Source organism: Eublepharis macularius, chromosome 8 (genome assembly GCF_028583425.1).
Source record: "Eublepharis macularius isolate TG4126 chromosome 8, MPM_Emac_v1.0, whole genome shotgun sequence".
Taxonomy (NCBI): Eukaryota; Metazoa; Chordata; class Lepidosauria; order Squamata; family Eublepharidae; genus Eublepharis; species Eublepharis macularius.
In genome coordinates, this window is record NC_072797.1 from 55707803 (window position 1) to 55725548 (window position 17746).

General features: G+C 39.2%; 1 protein-coding gene across 1 annotated transcript in view; it reads right to left on the minus strand.

Moving 5' to 3' along the window:
• Window positions 1-17746, minus strand: part of ELL2 (elongation factor for RNA polymerase II 2) — a 64163-nt gene that overhangs the window by 24125 nt on the left and 22292 nt on the right. The window contains exons 3-7 of the mRNA XM_054986506.1: window positions 11544-11665; window positions 9995-10158; window positions 8464-8723; window positions 2548-2672; window positions 2317-2404 (exon numbers count right to left, since the gene is read on the minus strand). Coding sequence (XP_054842481.1) covers window positions 2317-2404; window positions 2548-2672; window positions 8464-8723; window positions 9995-10158; window positions 11544-11665 — 759 coding nt within the window. The remainder of the gene's footprint in view (window positions 1-2316; window positions 2405-2547; window positions 2673-8463; window positions 8724-9994; window positions 10159-11543; window positions 11666-17746) is intronic.

Here is a 17746-nt window from a genome sequence, read left to right on the forward strand (position 1 = left end):
TCATGTACAAAATAAGCGTTTACTGTGCTTAAATGAACTGTTTGAAAGTTAAGGGGGGAGTATGTTTCAAATGTACAATGCCACAAGTTTTCTGAACCATGAACTTTTCCCTAAGAAAACAAACCTAACCCATAATGATGCAAGAATTTACAGGCCTAAGCAGTGTATATGGGGAAGTCCATCTCCAGGGAGATTCATCTGTCTCCCTCTGTCATTGGGTAAAGACTTTTCTGTTTCGTTTTGCTTACCACAGTAAACTTTTATTGGCTCTTCCCCCTGGTTGTGTGTGTTTTTATGTCTATAAGTTCTTACTGTACTATTAAATATTTATGTATATATTTTAAATGCTGTTTTAATGTTTTTAATGCCTTGATGGTTGCCTCCTTGGGGACCCTACTTGGGTAGGAAGGCTGTATATAAATGTTTTATATAAATAAATACAATGAATATAGTATAGGTACTGGAAGAGGATCTGGGAGATGCAAAGCCAAATCTCTAGTCTGCCATGAAAACTTGCTGGATAACCTTGGATCAGTCATACACTTTTAGCCTAGCCTGCTTCTCAGGGTCGATGTGAGGATAAAATAGAGAGGAAAATGATATGAGCTGTTTCTGGTCCCCACTGGGAGAAAAAAACAAGGTATAAATAAAGTAAATTAATTGAAAGCAAATTGTTCCCTTAATACTACAGTTGGCACTGTATTGTCTTGTTCTAATTTTTCATGTCCACAAGGGATGAGGGAATGATACCAATATTGCTTTGGGTTGCAAGTAATTTCTGTTCCAAAGTGAACTTTTTGAAACTGAAGCTCATGCACGTGCAATTGTACCCAGGATGCATATGATTTTTTCTGACTAAGCAGTTCCCTGCAAGCTATATTTTGATCCTGGAAAGTTTCAAGCATGGCTTGGGGGTGTGGGACTGCCAAAACTGGAAAGACAACAAGTGCTAGCTGCATGATGTAGTCAGATGGGTTGTGACCCATTTCTAAGATTGTTTCAATGCAGTGCAGTGGCAGTTACCAATGTGCTAAGCACAGTCTCTCATTCAACAGCACTAAATTAGGTTTGGATCCACAGTACTTAGAGCAGACAGAAACTAGCACCCACATTCTGGCACAAAGAACAGTTGTTTTTCCTTGTTTTCATGCTACTTCAGATACATTCATTAATTGCTTATAATTCCTCCTGAATAAGCGGGTATATAATATTCAACAACTTTTATGCATGCAGCATTTTCAGCTCTGTTATGTGTTAGAACAGAATAAAACTGAAGTTACTCAAAACTGTTTAGGAAAAAAGAGATACACAACTCAAATTACCATTAAGCAGCACTGACATTGCAACAAATGCTGTATGTTCAAGAACGCTGTACGTTCAAGGACAAGTTTAACAATTATATAGGGTTTAAATGTATATAGCAATGACAATGTCACCAATTCAATTTAAGAACTCAATACTAGATTGGATTTAATGGCATCCCTCTATGAGCCAGAGTTCTTTCATGTTGAGTCTCAGTGAGAAAGTAAATAGAACAGATAAATAAAATAGATAAAATGAACAGGACATCTTAAAATCCAGTCTATACTGGATAAGCTAGAAGTAGAAATCTTCTCCATGTAATATCCTCATCCAGAGGTACTTGTATGTACAAAAATTCTCCAGTAAGTACATGAAGTACAACATGAGATCAGAACTGCCTAATTCTCTGCAGCATCAATTTGCCCAACACCATGATGTGCAAAGCTTTGCTCCTGAGAACGAAAATGGGACAAGACCTTGTGTATGAACTAGGATGGAGCTTTGTCTTGTTTCTACACTGAAATTATAGGACTGTTGAGAAAAACAGCTCTTTGTAGCAATGGGGATGAAGCGCTAAACAAAACAACAATATCAAATCATATCATATGGAAGATTCTGAAACAAATCTTGATTGAAATGTATGTTCCACAAATTTATTAATGTCTAAAATAGCAAACCAAATGACAAATTCAGCCGAAATTAAAGTTACAGCATCCATTTTGTTGTGCCATGTTTGATTTACAGAGAAACAAAAGCATATTATTTATAATAAGCAAAAATACTTAACAGAAGGCCAGGATTCAGAAATCAGTGCAGGAATCAGAATCAAAGTACACATTTTTTTATTTAATACCACTTTTCCCTGATGTCCAAATACCATACACTATTTGTTGTTTCACTATTCATAAATGCTATTCCTTTTTCATATTAATCAGCTGATGCCTCTGAACATACATCAAAATTTTTCACATGCTGTCTTGGTGCACCGTATAGAATATAGAGAGCAACAAATACCTGAGGAGATGATGCAGCATCTTTTATAGTACTCTGAGGAGATTCCAAGCGATTGTTGCTGGTGGCATTATGAGATGAATTTAGTTTTCTGTAAAAAAAAAAAAAGAAAAAGAAAAAGCATTCCCGGTTACAAGGAAAATTGTACTAAAGATATACTAACAGGTCATTTCTCGGAAATAAATGGACTCTCTTTCTGGAGATATAGTTTAGGTAAAAAAGGACTGAACTTACCTAGAAAGTATTAATTCCAGTGACTGTCTGTCTATCTCACTGTAGCCGGGCCAGTCTTTCTGAACTTCTTTATAAACATATTCTTTCAATGTATAAGAATTGTCTTTTGGATTGAGATTGGCTACCTACAGGTAAAAATTAAAACTAAAAATATTAAAAGTTACATGCAAGCAGAATCTGAAGAGACCAGAAGTCTCAAGTCTAACGCAGTATTTCTCAATACTGAGCTATAAATGGTAATAAGCATTTGTTAAAATTTATGCCTCACCCTTCTACTTATCAGGGACACTTGAGGCAGCTTATGATATAAAGTTAATATACAAACACCACCAAAATGTTATCAATCAATATAAAAACGAATATTAACAAAACAGCAGCAGGAATAAAAGACAGTCAAACCCAAAGAGCTGGCAGAACAAAAGTATCTGAAGTCCTCCTACAAGCTGTGAACTTCTCTCAGGATTGGGCTCCACAACTATGATTCTCCCTCCCTGAAAAAAAACTGCCATCTTTTGACCAAACCAGGCACATGGTACAAGACCCCAAAGTACAATCTTCAGAGACACTGGAGGGGGGCCAATATCAGAGACAGTTCTTTATGACATACCTGACTTGGACAATTTAGAACTTGGAACAGTATGATAGAAGATAGTTACAGAAAATTCTTGCTAAGAGCACAGGGACTAGATGGACCTTGATTTGACAAAGCAAGACACTTAGCATGAGCAAACATTCAAGATCACTTAACACAGATTAGAGATCCTGAGTATAAAAAACAGATGGGTTTATTCTCATGAGCCACTCTTAAAACTAATGTGCATACTATGCTAAAAATAGTTTCAGTGGTGTATATGTATGCACACACTCAAATGTACATGATTGGAGCCTTTTTCTTCCTTACACCAAAACGGTAGCTGTCTAAATGTTTTAAATTATATCAGCAATACCATCCAAACAGAGGTAAATTTCTCTGTCCCTGGTGTCTTAAACTATGGCTAGGATCCAAAAAAGAAATCTGCATATTTTTGGTAGAGCTGCATATTAAGCTGGAGCTTTACTTATTGTTCTTGGCGCAGCAGTTGCTCAAGAAACAAACTGCTGTTCAGTTTAAAACCTAGCTTGCTTCTCTGGCAGCAAGAACTTCAGCATTAAGAGAAAAGAGTGAGAACTGCTTCAGAAGTTTCAGAAAATATGCTTTCTGAAATGTACTCCTTGTTTACCCTATAGACTCTTTGCAATAAACTTTAAGAGTCTGGATTTTAATAAAGTGGAATTTCTTTACCATCTTATTTTACAGACTTGTAGTTAAAGCTAGAGTAATTCCCCATTTCTTTCATTCATGCAGGCAAAAGAATTCTGCCCCCTTCGCCCCCATAAATGAGCCTTCTCCCCATGCTGTTCCAGTTGTTTCCTTACCTCTGCCCTCAAAAAACACTAACCAATCTATGCTATAAATGAAGCGATTCATACACCAAACTTTGTATTTAGCCACAAGTAGGAATCAGACCTTCAGGAGCAGCTGGGGGTGGGAGGCTGTAGCTCTGATTCAATGCAGAATTTTAAACTACAATTTAATGGTTACACTAAATTAGAGATGGGCATGAACCAAAATATGAACCAAAATTCGTGACGAACCAGGCCAGTTTGTGGTTCGTGAACCAGCGGTTCGTCAGATCCCATTTCTGACAGACTGCCACAAACTTTAGGCTGGTTTGTTTGGTTCATTTTTTCAGTTCATCACTGCAGACAGCATGGTGGTGATCAATGTTTCCTAGGCAACAGGGGATGGACTTCCTGCAGGCCTTCTGCTGACTCGGAAGTGATATTTTCACGAACCAAAACGAACCAATTCATGAACCAGGGCAGGTTCGTGAAAGTTCGTGGTCCGTGAAACGTGACGAGCCACGAACCGCACGGTTCAGTTTTTTTCTGGTTCATATCCATTTCTACACTAAATTAATCTGGCAAGAAATTCTGAGAATACATTCTCAATGAAATCACTGAAAATTAAAGAACACAACACAAGATATTCCAAAAACATGTTTTAACACAGACTGTATGGCACTAGCTCAGTTCTGTGTAAAGAATAGATACTTCATGCAACCAAATTCACATTTCAAGTATTTTTGTACATTTATTTTGCCTTTCAGTGACCATATGGTCATCTATAAGAAAACACAGATATAACAATGTATTTTAATTTTATTTATGACCTAGGTTTCCCTGATTTCTATGAGGAATATGACTTAGTTAGTATTTTGCTTGATCTGCAAGAAGTCTTAATTATTCCAAAGATTCCTAACATTTAAGTAAAAATTTAGGCACTGAAGATTATGAAAGTATAGCTGTATTAAGGAAGCAGCAGACAAGCTTTATGTCTCAGTCCAGTTTTAATTCAACGATATGACTTAGCTCCATATTTGTATATACAAAAGGCAACCAGTCCACTGGATAGCCTGTCACGGGTCTATGGTAATGCAGCTTATTTCTTAATGAACAAAAGTTGTGCCCTTCCATTGCTACCCATGATCTGACAATGGAAGACGTCCAAGCCTCCCAGCAGGACACTCAAATCTGCAAACCGTGCAAAGCCCAAGCATGCAACCTGCTTTCAATGGAATAGTGTGATAGCCTGACAGGAACAAGGAAAGCTCTGGAGGCAGGATGTGAGTCCTTGGAGCTGGCTGGAGAGACATACACATCTAAGAGTATCTACTGGGCCATGGGCTGGGAGGTAGGAACTAGCTATATATGTGCACTCAGATTCTAGTGTCATAGGATGGCTGGATTGCCAGTGGCCAGAACAGCTTTAAGACTATTAACTTGTTCTGGCTATTAGCAGCAAATTACTGAAGCTTGACAATGTAGTATGCTGAAAGTAGTAATGAATATTATCTCATCGTTAGTTTATGTTAGGTTATTACTTCATGCAGTATCCAATTAACATAAATTAACAGACAATTTATTAAACTCTTTAGAACCTTCACACTGTATACTGCATAACTGCTAATACGCTTCCACTCTGCTTTTTAGATGTCAGCTGAAGAAACAAGATGAATTTCTAAGCATCCTCCATGTTTGTTCATTCATTGTGAAAGAGCGTACAAAGCAAACAGAACACCTAACTTGATCAGCCTTTCCCCATGACATTTGGCTTAAGAATGCATACAGATTTAGGATATGACTATACTAGCTGTTTGACCCATGATACATTTCAGAATACAGGAAGGACTAAGAAGCTGAGGAAATTCTCAGAGAACCAATGCTAAGCTAAAAGGATGGCAATCAAAAGAGGTCCAAGGAAAAATTGTCTTTGCAAGTGCCTTAAGGGGAAGGGTAAAAAAGGCAAAACTCATCAGAACGTAATTCTGGCATAGAGCTTTAGAACATTCTGGAGTTGCTTTTCTGCTGGTCAAGAACCCATATGTGTGGGATTGCATAGAAACCACAACTCAAGAAGCGGCTGTAGTCAACAACTGTGTTATGGAAAAGTCGACACCTTCCAACAGGTATTACTTTCCTCCATTCTCTAGAGACAAACATAAGAAACACTACCCCCACTCAGCTGTCAGTAAATGTGCTTGTGAGTAGAGATGGGCATGAATAGAATTACAACCTTCCAAAATGCACGAACCACGCTGGTTCGTGGTTCGCGAACTAGTGGTTTGTGGAAGCTCGTTTCCATGAACTGGTCTACTGGTTCGTTTGGGTCATATTAAAGGAGCAGTTTAAATGGGCATTTCCCCACAGAAATGGCCATATAAACTTTTCCTGCCGCTTGTAAGCGGCAGGTCCCTTTAAACTATCAGATGGCAGGCGGCGGGGGGGGGAATCCCCCCCTAGCCACCTGAGAGTTTAAAGGGACCTGCCCCTTGTAAGGCAAGAAAGGGCCCTTTAAACTGTCAAATGCCCCTTTCCCTGCCACTGCTAAGCGGCTGGAAAGGGGCATTTAAACCCCACAAACCGGTTTGTAAACTTGCCCCAGTTCCTGGTTCGTGAAAACCCACAAACCACGAATCTCATGGTTTAGGGGTTTTTTTTGTGGTTTGTGTCCATCTCTACTTGTAAGTGCATGAACTTATCATTTCATATGCAAACTGCACAGCCTATTCACAAGTAAGTTGTTCCAATCTATTGCTCATTCTCTTACCACCTTTGCTTCTCTGTGCACATGTATTACAAAAGCACATAAGCAGACAGAACAGATATTTGTAGACCAGAGCAAAAAGCAAGAGATAACTAGTGCAGAAATGCCTTGTCATTACAACAAGATCTTACAAAGCACAATGCCTGTTTAACTACCATGAGAAATGTTGTACGAAGATTACTTTTCTGCAGTGTTTAATAAAAATTCTGAATCCAGTCTAGAATAAGCCAAAGGTGGCAAATTTAATTGGCAATATTATATCCAACCATCACATTATCTTACAGAAATTAACTTTGCACATATTCCTACGACAGATATAGTACTGGCAGTTATTGGCCACAACACAGAAAGAGGTGGAGCAAAAACCCCCCAATACTCGAATTTACTAATTTATTGGACCTATGATTTTATGTCATGTGTTAAAATAGAAGGATAAGAAAGTGCAAGAATAGTTTATGACTACTGTATTTGTAAGAATACTCCACTTCAGAATGGTAAAAGGACTGCAGAGTTCAGGTTTCAGGAAAAAACTCTTTATCGAGTATAAAACTGAATTACCAACTCAATGGCTAGCTATAGTCTTCCTGTAGTCAAGATAATGCTTTGAAACACAGATCACTGAGATTTAAAACAGACTCCAAACTATGCCACTAAGAACTCCTACTACCTTATTCTCCAATACAACAATTGCAAGTTAAAAACTATTTTAACTAATCAAGGTAATGTGAACAAGATTATACCTTTTGCTAAAATTGTTCTGTCAAAGAAAACCAAAGAAACTATTTTTCCTTTATAACGAAATATTTCTTGAAACTCTTCAACAACTATTAATTCCTTTAAGCAGTTTTATATACTATTAAATACAATATCTTCATTACATACAGTTCTTTCTTAAGTCACTTTCAATCTGTTTTTTGCCATAATGGCAAAGGTTTCTAGATTCAGAGTGAACAAGAGAACGTCCATTGTTTTGTTCCAGGGAAACATTTCAATTATTGATGTTCAATTATTGATTATTGAAAACCACCTTGAATCTTTTTGCAGCTTTGCTGTGAGGATAATTTGTGCCTCTTTCTAGAATTCTGGAGTCTTTCCCTTCTTTAGCATAGTTCTTATTAACGGTTCTGCTAATTATTTGTTTCTTAGTTGTTTGGCAGTGTTGTAAAGTTCTGGTCACAGAGCTTTCCCCACATTTTTCTTTCTTTGTCACAGCTGATATGGTTCAACAGCACAGCCAACTCTTATAATGCATAACACTGAGTTCCTTATCTAGTCTTGCTGGAAAGCCACACTAGAAGACAAGCCCATTCATGCAATGGTGCAGCCACTACCAGATGGACAAACATTGCTTCTAGACAGCATCCATTCTAGTGATCCATATTAGAACCTGCACCCTCTCCTCTATATGAAAGGATACTGGAGCATCCACCAGTGGCTGGGCTTCAAGGTAAATGGCTGCAGCTGCTGCAAACATCTAGTGAGGTTTTTGTTTTTTTTGTTTTTAAAAACCCTTTTATTTCAACCACACATCCCCTAATACCACAGCACAATCTGCTTTGTGGAACTAGATTTTTGGATCTAGATCTAAACATGCAACTATTTTGGATAAGACATATACAAAACTGGAGGCATTTTAAGGCATACAATGCCCCCTCTCCAAATGCTCACTGAAAAAAAGAAAAACAAATATTGTCTCTTATGGCAATAAGAGTAACATAATTATGGCATACAACAAAGAGATAAGGCAAAGAAAAATAAAACATATTCACCTGTTGAAGAACAGCTGCAAGGGAATTCTTGTCTTTTTGACTAACACCATCTTTTAATAACCGAGCAAGAAGCTCTGGTTTCTTGTAGGTTTTCAGCGCTAATAAGTGAATCACTCTATCCCTATATGGTCGTTGAGAAATACTGTTGTTTACATGGGTCTTGCGTATTGTAGTTGCAGGATTAATGGGAGTTGATCTTTTCCTCTCAGGCACTGCATCTGGAATACTTTGTGGTGCTTTCCGAATTTGTACTCGTTTACCTTTCATAATAAACAAGAGGATTTTAATTCCTTCCCCTCTCAGATAAAAACATGCCCCCCCCCCCCGCCCCCAAGTTTCTGAATAACAGGAGGGAAAAACTCCAGTTTATGCCATTCTACCGATTTTTTAAAAATATATAGATTATTCCTATCGACAGATGCACTACCATTTTAGAAAACTATTATTTATATTAATACCCGTAACAGATTTCATTACAGTTATATTCCATATCTGAGCTAAACACGTGAGTATATTTATCAATTTCTGAGATATGTGCAATGGGTTGCTGTTTAAGTCAGAGATGAAATCCTCCATCTGTGATCCTATTTCAGCAATCTTGTAACAATGCTTCAAGAAATGTACTATAAACTAACAGCTTGTTTTACACATCTCAGTTATTATGCAATGTTTTAGCAGCTTGACAACAACTTTATTGCATTAAGAAAAATGGTTCTATACATTTAATTTACTGGAAATAATATTTCAAAAGAATCAAAAGCACTGCCTTGAAGCTAAATCTTCACTGCCAAAAGGACCAACAGCTTCATCATCTGCAGCATAATGCAACTTGCTTTTGTGGTACTTACACAACACTAGATCTAGATATCTGATCACAATCCTCAGAATGCAAATCACACACACTTAAATGAGGAATTATCATCAATAAGGATAATACATGGGTTTATAACATGCTCTACACTTACTGGTGTAGGGAGAAAGAGCCATCTGTGCCAATTACTATCATGGTGGAAGAGGTGGTAGAGTTTTAAATAGTCACCCAACACAGGATGTTGACATCTGAGTGGACCTTTACATGATGTGTTTGAGAGCATAGATAGTGCAGAAATATTAAGATGGGTTGGGCAAACTATGGGTTCCAAACGGATGGATGAAGTTTTAGAATTCTCTAAAGCAGGGCTTTTTTCTGGGAAAAGAAGTGGTGGAACTCAGTGGGTTGCCCTCAGAGAAAATGGTCACATGGCTGGTGGCCCCACACCCTGATCTCGAGACAGAGAGGAGTTTAGATTGCCCTCTGCGCCGCCGAGTGGCAAGGAGGGCAATCTAAACTCTCTGTCTGGAGATCAGGGGTGGGACCACCAGCCATGTGACCATTTTCAAGAGGTTCTGGAACTCTGTTCCACCGCGTTCCAGCTGAAAAAAAACCCTGCTCTAAAGTAAGGTAGCATCAACAGAAGATTAATTTTTTACAATTCAGTGCTACAGCAGTCAGCTTCCACCTGTTATAGAAAGGAAAAAAATACAACCATACCTACATATGGTCCACCAGGTTTTATGACCTTTGCACTTCGATTGCGAGATTCCTCTTCTGCCTGGGTCATACGTTCTCTGGTCATCTGATAGGAATCATTTGTTGCACACACTGTAATTTTGTCCTGTATAAATCCCAGACAACTGAGTTGCGAGGATCCAGTACTAAACAAAAATGAGAAAAACTATATAAACATATATTGAATGCCGACTTAACACTGTATAGCAAAAACCAATACTCGTTTAAAGTGATACAAATACATTTCCTTCTGTCCACTGATACCTAAATTGTGACCTATAAGAATGTAAAAGATTCTATTCCCCTTTTTTGAAAGTACTGCATGGGGCTGCTTTCAAATAAACAAAGGTATGCTTGTGATGGACATGAAACTGGCTTGTTGCTATGCTCACGCACTCCCTCTGCCCTCCCCTCACCTGCAAGAACCAGGAAACCATGAGACTCCAGCAAGTACTGAGCAAACTGGAGTCTTCTAGCACTTTGGGATTCTAAAGAAATGTTTAATCCTGTTATGAGGGGAAGAAACAAATTCCAGTTTGCTCAGGGTCCTGCATTTGAATGCTATGGCAAGTTGAAGTTTGATGCTTCCAAAACCAGAAAGGCTTCAGTTGTGCTTCATGTGCTAGGAAAGAGGAAAAGGAGTGAACTTGGCAACGAGCAACATATGTGCCCAAACCTCTGTTTGCAATGTCTTAAAGTGACCTAGAAATCTACTTAAAATTCAGCAAGTAAGAACTGTTCAACATATACTTATCTGTTTCCATCAATAAATCAACTCCTTTTTTTATTAAAGAAAAAGTTTTTTAAAATGCTGGAAGATTTTGGAACAGCTTTCTTTGTATTAAAGAACAACTAGATTGATATTTAAACTCGCAACACAGAGCCTAAACATTTTTACTCTGAAGAAAATGCTGCCAAGTACTGTGGAGGCTGTTTCCTGTAAGTAAATTCAGAAGGAACATATATGGTACTTTAATTAATTTCCAAGAGGCTACAGCACTTTCTTTAATTCATACAAATTCTTTACTACATCTTTAATGAACTTCTGCCAAGAATACATACTAACATTCCTTTCATTAATTCTATAGCAAAGACATGATTCATAACTGGTTTCCTGGGTACATTCTCCCTTTTCGAATATTGGTAAACAGTTCTTTCAACATATTCTTTATTAATGTTTATTGTTTGTAAAATGGCTCTGAAAAATCATCTTTGTTCTTCTGCAACAAAAAACAAACAGGTGCTATTTTGTTGTGTAACTGCAAAGAATGATTTGGCATATGAACACTGTATAGAAGTGACTGGAATCTCATTCCAGACAGCAAGTGTAGAGACATCTAGAGTTTTATGTATCATTAACACAATGAAATATAAGCAGGATTTCCATAAAAAGATATTTTTTTTCTGCAAGAGGCCATGGCACATCTTAAAGCTGCACTAAAGATTTCTTGATATTATTTGAAAGGGCAGCATTATTGTCTTATTGCAATGATTTTAGTTCTCCAGTAGAACACACCTCATAATTGCTTACCTTGAATCAGTTTGCTGGACACAGTCAAAGCTTCCCTGAGGATTATCTTTACCAACATTTGACAAATAGAAATTAAAGGTATGTACTTCATTTGGGAGATCAGTTTTAGGAATCTTAACAAGCTGAAAAACAATCAGAATAAAGCCCAAAGGTTTATATGCAACATTATTATATATAATAATTACAATGGAACTTTTCCAATGTAGGACGCTATAGCTGGAGTGAGCATGACAAACTTGGTTTCTTCTTGCCTTGCTTGTCTACTTTCTTGGAGCACGATCAACGCCTTCTTGGTTTGAGAAGCTCCAGTTTGCTGTGATATGACAATGCATATACTTCAGAAAGCTCCCTGCACACAAACCAGGATTTGTTATATCTGAATGTAGCCTATCAATTGTATGTAACAGAAAATTGGCAGAGAGGAAGATTTTCTCAAAGGCCCCCCTGCCTCCAAAGGAGTCCCAGCTCTTCACACTCAGATTCAAAACACTGTCTTACCAGGACACTGGGACACTAAACTGCTTTGGAATTTAGAGATGCTACAATTATTATTTGCACACTTTCCATTAGCTGCTTTATTAATCCAGGATGGACAAGGAACAAACTAGAATTTTCACAGTTCTTTCTGCAACCTCCATGAAACTACCAGCAAGGTTCTGTAGATCTATAATTACTGATACTTTTTGTTTTATTTACACTCACATGTCCCGCCCATTACATGCCAAAACATATATACATAACATTTGCCCCCTTACTGGTTCCAGAAAGAAAAACATTTAGCAATCCATGACTGATGGGTGGGGAATACTAGTGGTTTGCTGATGTTAGGCACCTGAACTCAACACACCAACAGGCCTGGAAACTTCCTCTCATGCCCAGGAACTTTGTCAGGATGATGTACTGAGCATCCATTCAAGTCTCAAAACAAAATTGTGAACATGAATGGATTGGCATTCTGAAGCTATGACCTCTTTGTTTAGAAAACCTGAAAACATAATTAGGCAATTTGCAGCAGTGCACTGTTAAACATTAAACTGTAAGCTACATTACAGATGACTAAGGCCACTTCCACAAAGGGCTTTTTCCTCTGCTTGCACTATCACACTGCAGCGCTTTGGAGCATCTACATGATACTGTGCTCCAACTGTTCTTTCTCCATCCTTGGTATGTGTTTTCTCAAGGCTGCTTTTCTCTGATCTTTTTGGAAAGATCACTGATGTTATTAGATGTTCTAGAAGGGAAGGTGTGCATTACCCCATGTCCTGCTCACATCAGTGCCATTTTTCTCCCCTCAGCCCCTTGCAGCCACCATTTATTTTCTTTTTCTTTAAAAAAACCTGGCAGTTGTTAGATTGCTATGTTATAATGATCTGTCACATCTATGACTTTAAAAAAATTAAACTCTGGCTGGAGTTTTTTAATGCTGTGTTTTAATTTGTAACACAATAAAACATTACAGTAAAAGTCATTTTTTAAGCTTCTGCAAGCAGGTTCCCACAGAGAGGCCACATATATTTAGGGAATTTTTATAAATTGGTCCTCTGAATTCCCAGCTTTTATTAAAAACAAACAAACATCTAGCCCTTTTCACTGCAGAGAATAAATGAGAGTTATATGGAGAATTAGCACCATGTAGAAGCAACCTAAGAAACAAATCTTGACTGGTATAACTCACTAAATTACCAATTTTTTAAAAAGTCTCTATTATTCCAAGTAACTTGTGTATTTTGAAAGGAAGAAGCGGCCAGAAGTTTTAATTATAATTGCCCACTACTGGTGTATATATATTCTTAAACTATTAGAAAACAAAATGTGAAACTGCAAGAACTATACTTGTCAAAATTATGCAAATACTACCACCAATACTTGCTCCAACATTTTAAAATTTCAGACTATTTTAACTATTTTGTAAGCAGGCAAAACTTAATTCTGCTGCTAATGTGAGCTGCAAAATATTACACTTATAACTCAGTAATTTCTATGAATAGCTTTTGTTCAAATGCATAATGGTGCCAGCATGATGCTGCTAAGCTCTTCCAGTGCTAGCAACTAGCACTTTTGAAGCTCTGCTAGAATATAGTAAATTCTGTGCTGTGCAGAAATACAGATGAATGTATACAGAAGAGGAAAAAACTGTCACACGATTTATTGTATAAAATCCAGCATGTGAAAAAAATATTTGAGACAAAGTAAACAACATTAGATAATGAATATGTCTTATTCTTGTTAAGTTGTTCCCTCTGGGCAAAAGTATTAAATTGATTTTGTCCAGCAAAAGTAAGCTATACACAGAAACAGGATTCAGCATGTAAGTACTCTACAACAGGTACCAACTGGTAGTTAGTCTAGAAAAAACCCATACCTACCAGTTAGTTTTGTGCGCTCAAGCCCATCTGTTAGCAAGGCAGAATCTGTGGGGAAGGGTATTTAGATAGAGTCCAGGTGCTTCCCAACTTCTGCTTCACCTGCAGTTAGTGCTATGAAAGGCATTCTTCAGAAGTACCTATATAGTGGCGAGCTATTATTTTGGGATAGGCAGAACAGAGCTTGGCACTCCGAACTTTAATCTACTTAATAAGAAATCAAGCATGGAAGTACAGACAGTCTTCTACTGTGTTGAGGGCTCCCTGCTTTGAGATCTTTATGTGGTAGCTCTGGACTAGAAATGTTTTTACTGCATAGGTCTTTCCCCAAAAAATTTATTTCAGGAGAACTAAAAATGATGTTGCTCCTTTTTTTAAAATTATATTTTATTAATTTTTTTCAATTTTTTTTATGAACAATAACAAACAAACAAACCATAAAAGAACAGTAAACACATAATAGGAGAGTTATGATCCACAAAACACAAACTATCTCAAAATACATATCGTATAATAGAAAAAGAATGATATCCAATTGTTGCTCCAATGAATTAGTCAAAAGTTTGACATGCTAAGGTAAGGAGCATAGCTTTACAAATATGCTAAAGAATAATACAATTCTTTCACTTTATCATTAATTTCCACATTATTATTCAATAAATAATCCAATATCGGAAACCATTGTTCTGACAATTGGGATTTATACTGAGGATTTACACACTGGGAAAGTTGATCTGTGATCTTATTCATTATGAAATAGTACCAAATGTGAGCATGCCATTCAGACACAGTGGGAGGGCATCTATATTTCCATTTAGAAGCTATTACTGCTTTAGCAATAGCTGTCAATGACAAAACTACATTTTTTTTAAGTTTAGGGATGTTTGAGTCACTCCAAAAATTTAGTATAATTACTTCTAAAGTCCTCCTCAGTACTACCCGGTTGGTTATCAATTCTATTTTAGTAATTATATGTTGCTACTTTTTATAGTAAATGTGTTTATATTCTGCCCTTCTAGACAGATGAGTGCACATGCTTGAGTGAGTGTTGGCTATGTGGCTCCAGGCAGTCTTGGAGAAGGTAGATTATCTAGACCCATCTCAATCCAGATTCAGGCCTGGGTTTGGGTGAGGACCACTCACTCTAATTGATTACCTTCACAAGGACAGTGACAGAGGGAGAGTGCCCCTGTTGATTCTCCTGGACCAGTTGTTGGCTCTGGTACCACTGATCATGCTACTCCTGTGGACAGGCTGGCTGGGTTGGCAGCAAGGGGCACTGTGCCTCAGTGGTTCTGAACATAGACAGCACTGTGGGACTGCTGCATGGCCCCGAAGCATTATGTTATGGGGTCCTGCAAACATCTATTGTGTTTCCTATGCTGTTTAACATTTACATGAAATTGCTGGGACAGAATGTCTGGGTCTTTGTACTAAGATGTCACAAATATGTAGGTGACATCCAGTTCTATTTCTCCTTAACAGCTGAGCCAGGTGGGTCTATAAGTCCTGAACAACTGCCTGGAGAAGATAATAGGATGGATGACAGCCAACTGACCCTCAATCCAGAAAAGACTGAGTCGTTCCTGGCCAATAAGAAAAGCTGCTCAAGGATGCAGGTTTGTAAGGCTCTGATGAAGCTTAGCCTAGAGTTGGAGGTTCAGATCTCCCCCGTGACATAACGTGCTTCAGCTGCTACAGGAACTCTATACAAAGTATGATCTGGCAATAGTAATCCACACTAGGGGTGTGCACTGCCCAAAAATTCAGATTTCCTGCTTTGGGTTTACCCGAAGCGGGGGGGGAAATCCGAAATTACCAGAATCCCGAAGACTAGTTGTAGGTCTTGTAAGCAAAACTTAATTGATAGCTTTTAGAGACCAAAGAGAGTTTCCCCCCCTTTAATAGGCTTGTTTAGGGAATTAAGAGGTGGCTCCTCTGAAGAACCTGCAACTTGTGAGTTCCAGTGTCTCCTCCAGAAATGCTAGTAACTCACAAGTCACTTCTTGCATAGCTTGAAAGCAACTCACCAACTGCGCCAGAAGCAGGCCAGGACAGGCATGCCAGAGCATTGCCTGATCTCTCACATCGTCACTTGCTGGAACTGCTTCTGTGCCATGCTTGAGAGTTTGATGAAGCAGAAGGCCGCCCTCATGGTGTGGCTCTTGGAGAGCGTCACTTGGAGGGGGGGGGAGTTCAGCCCAGAGATTGGCTCACCATCTCCAAGAAAGTAGAGGTTCTGAAGCCCTTCAAGGAATTCACTGTCGTGGTCTCATCTGACATGGTGACCCCTGGGTCTGGTCATTCCTCTGGTGCATATGCTTCAGGGTGCTATGGCCTCCTTCCTGGATCCAGATGCAAGATGTACAAACTTCGTTCCAGGAGAGCACGTGTTTGTGATAAGACTGTAACAGGGCATTGTGCCCCGACTGCTGTCTCTCACTGAGAAGGAGTTGTACCTGTTGGTGACCATGTGCGACCTGCGCATCAACGGCACCGCCAAGCAGGCCAACCACCTCATCAGCGTGAGAGATGCTCTCCCTTTGTGGATGCAGCATACATAGGCCAAGAGGGGTGTCCTGCCAGCAGAGGAGTCAGGGGAGGGGCCCACCTCTGCTGGTCCCCCTCCTGTCACTTCTCAGCAGGCTACCCTCATGGAGATACTCTGGCATTCCCTCATTCCTTCTGGGAACATGAGGCGCATGAACTAGGATTCAGTAAAGCCCTGCAAGTTGCTTTTTACTGATCCACTGAGCTCCTGGGCCAAGAAAGAGGCGGTCTTGGCCAGACGTCTCTCTTGAGGTTCAAAGGCTCTTCTCATGTCCTTCAATGAGCGTGGACAGCAAGCATGTCTTTTCCCATGTGAGTGACATTGTCAGCTTGCACCACACTTGCCTGCTCTCCTGGAGATTTGAGCAGTTGGTCTTCATGAAGTTCAACATGCCACTTCAATTTCCCAACTTTGGACTTCCAGAATGAATGAGATGAGCCCACTTTGTGGCATGCATCCTCTGGAAGTCTGTGAGGCTGTGGGTGGGGGGGAGAGGAATGTTCCTCTCAAAACTTAAAAGTTAGGTAGAAAACTAGCAGGAAAAGGACAGTTGATTTAGTTGGCACAACACACACTGCAATTTGGATGCCCCCACACACATACATCGCAAAACTACCAGCCAGTGTTAGCAGAAATTTCTGCAGAGAATTGAGAAAGAAGCCCCAGAAATGTTCTCTTGCCACTGGGATGGACTGTCTTCTGCTTTCTGTCCTGCCTGCCTGTTTCCACAAACGGTGTGCAAAAGTCTGTATGTTTATCATACGCTCCAACACCCTTAGATTCTCTGCTCTAAATGAATAAAAAGTGTGAGAATATGCTACATTGGGACTTGCATTCGGGAAGTTGTGGTGTCTCCCCACTGGTTGAACCCAGTGCCTGGCTCCTATGAATGACACTGGTTCTGTTGGGTTAAGTTGCAAGAGTGGCCCTTGCTTCAGTTTGGTTTGAGTGGAATGGATATGTCTCTCTGGTGTGAAGTTGGTTCCCTTGCTCCACTTTGGTTCAGGGGGGGGGGATTCCATTCCCTTGTTTCAGTTCACTTCTAATTGCAAGACTGACCCTTGCTTCAGTTTGGTTTGGGTGATTCTCTGGTGTGATGTTGGTCCTCATAGGAAACAATGGAGAGTGGCTGGTCAGCCTGCTCAGGAGGAGCTGGGGTTTTGGGGGAGGGGGTGTCAGTTTGGTTCTGTTGTGCTTCCCCAGGGATTAACTTGCCTTGCCTGTGGCACCCTTGCCCTGTGCGTATGTGCCCTTGGGAAAGAACTTGTAAACGTTCGCATCATTGGGAA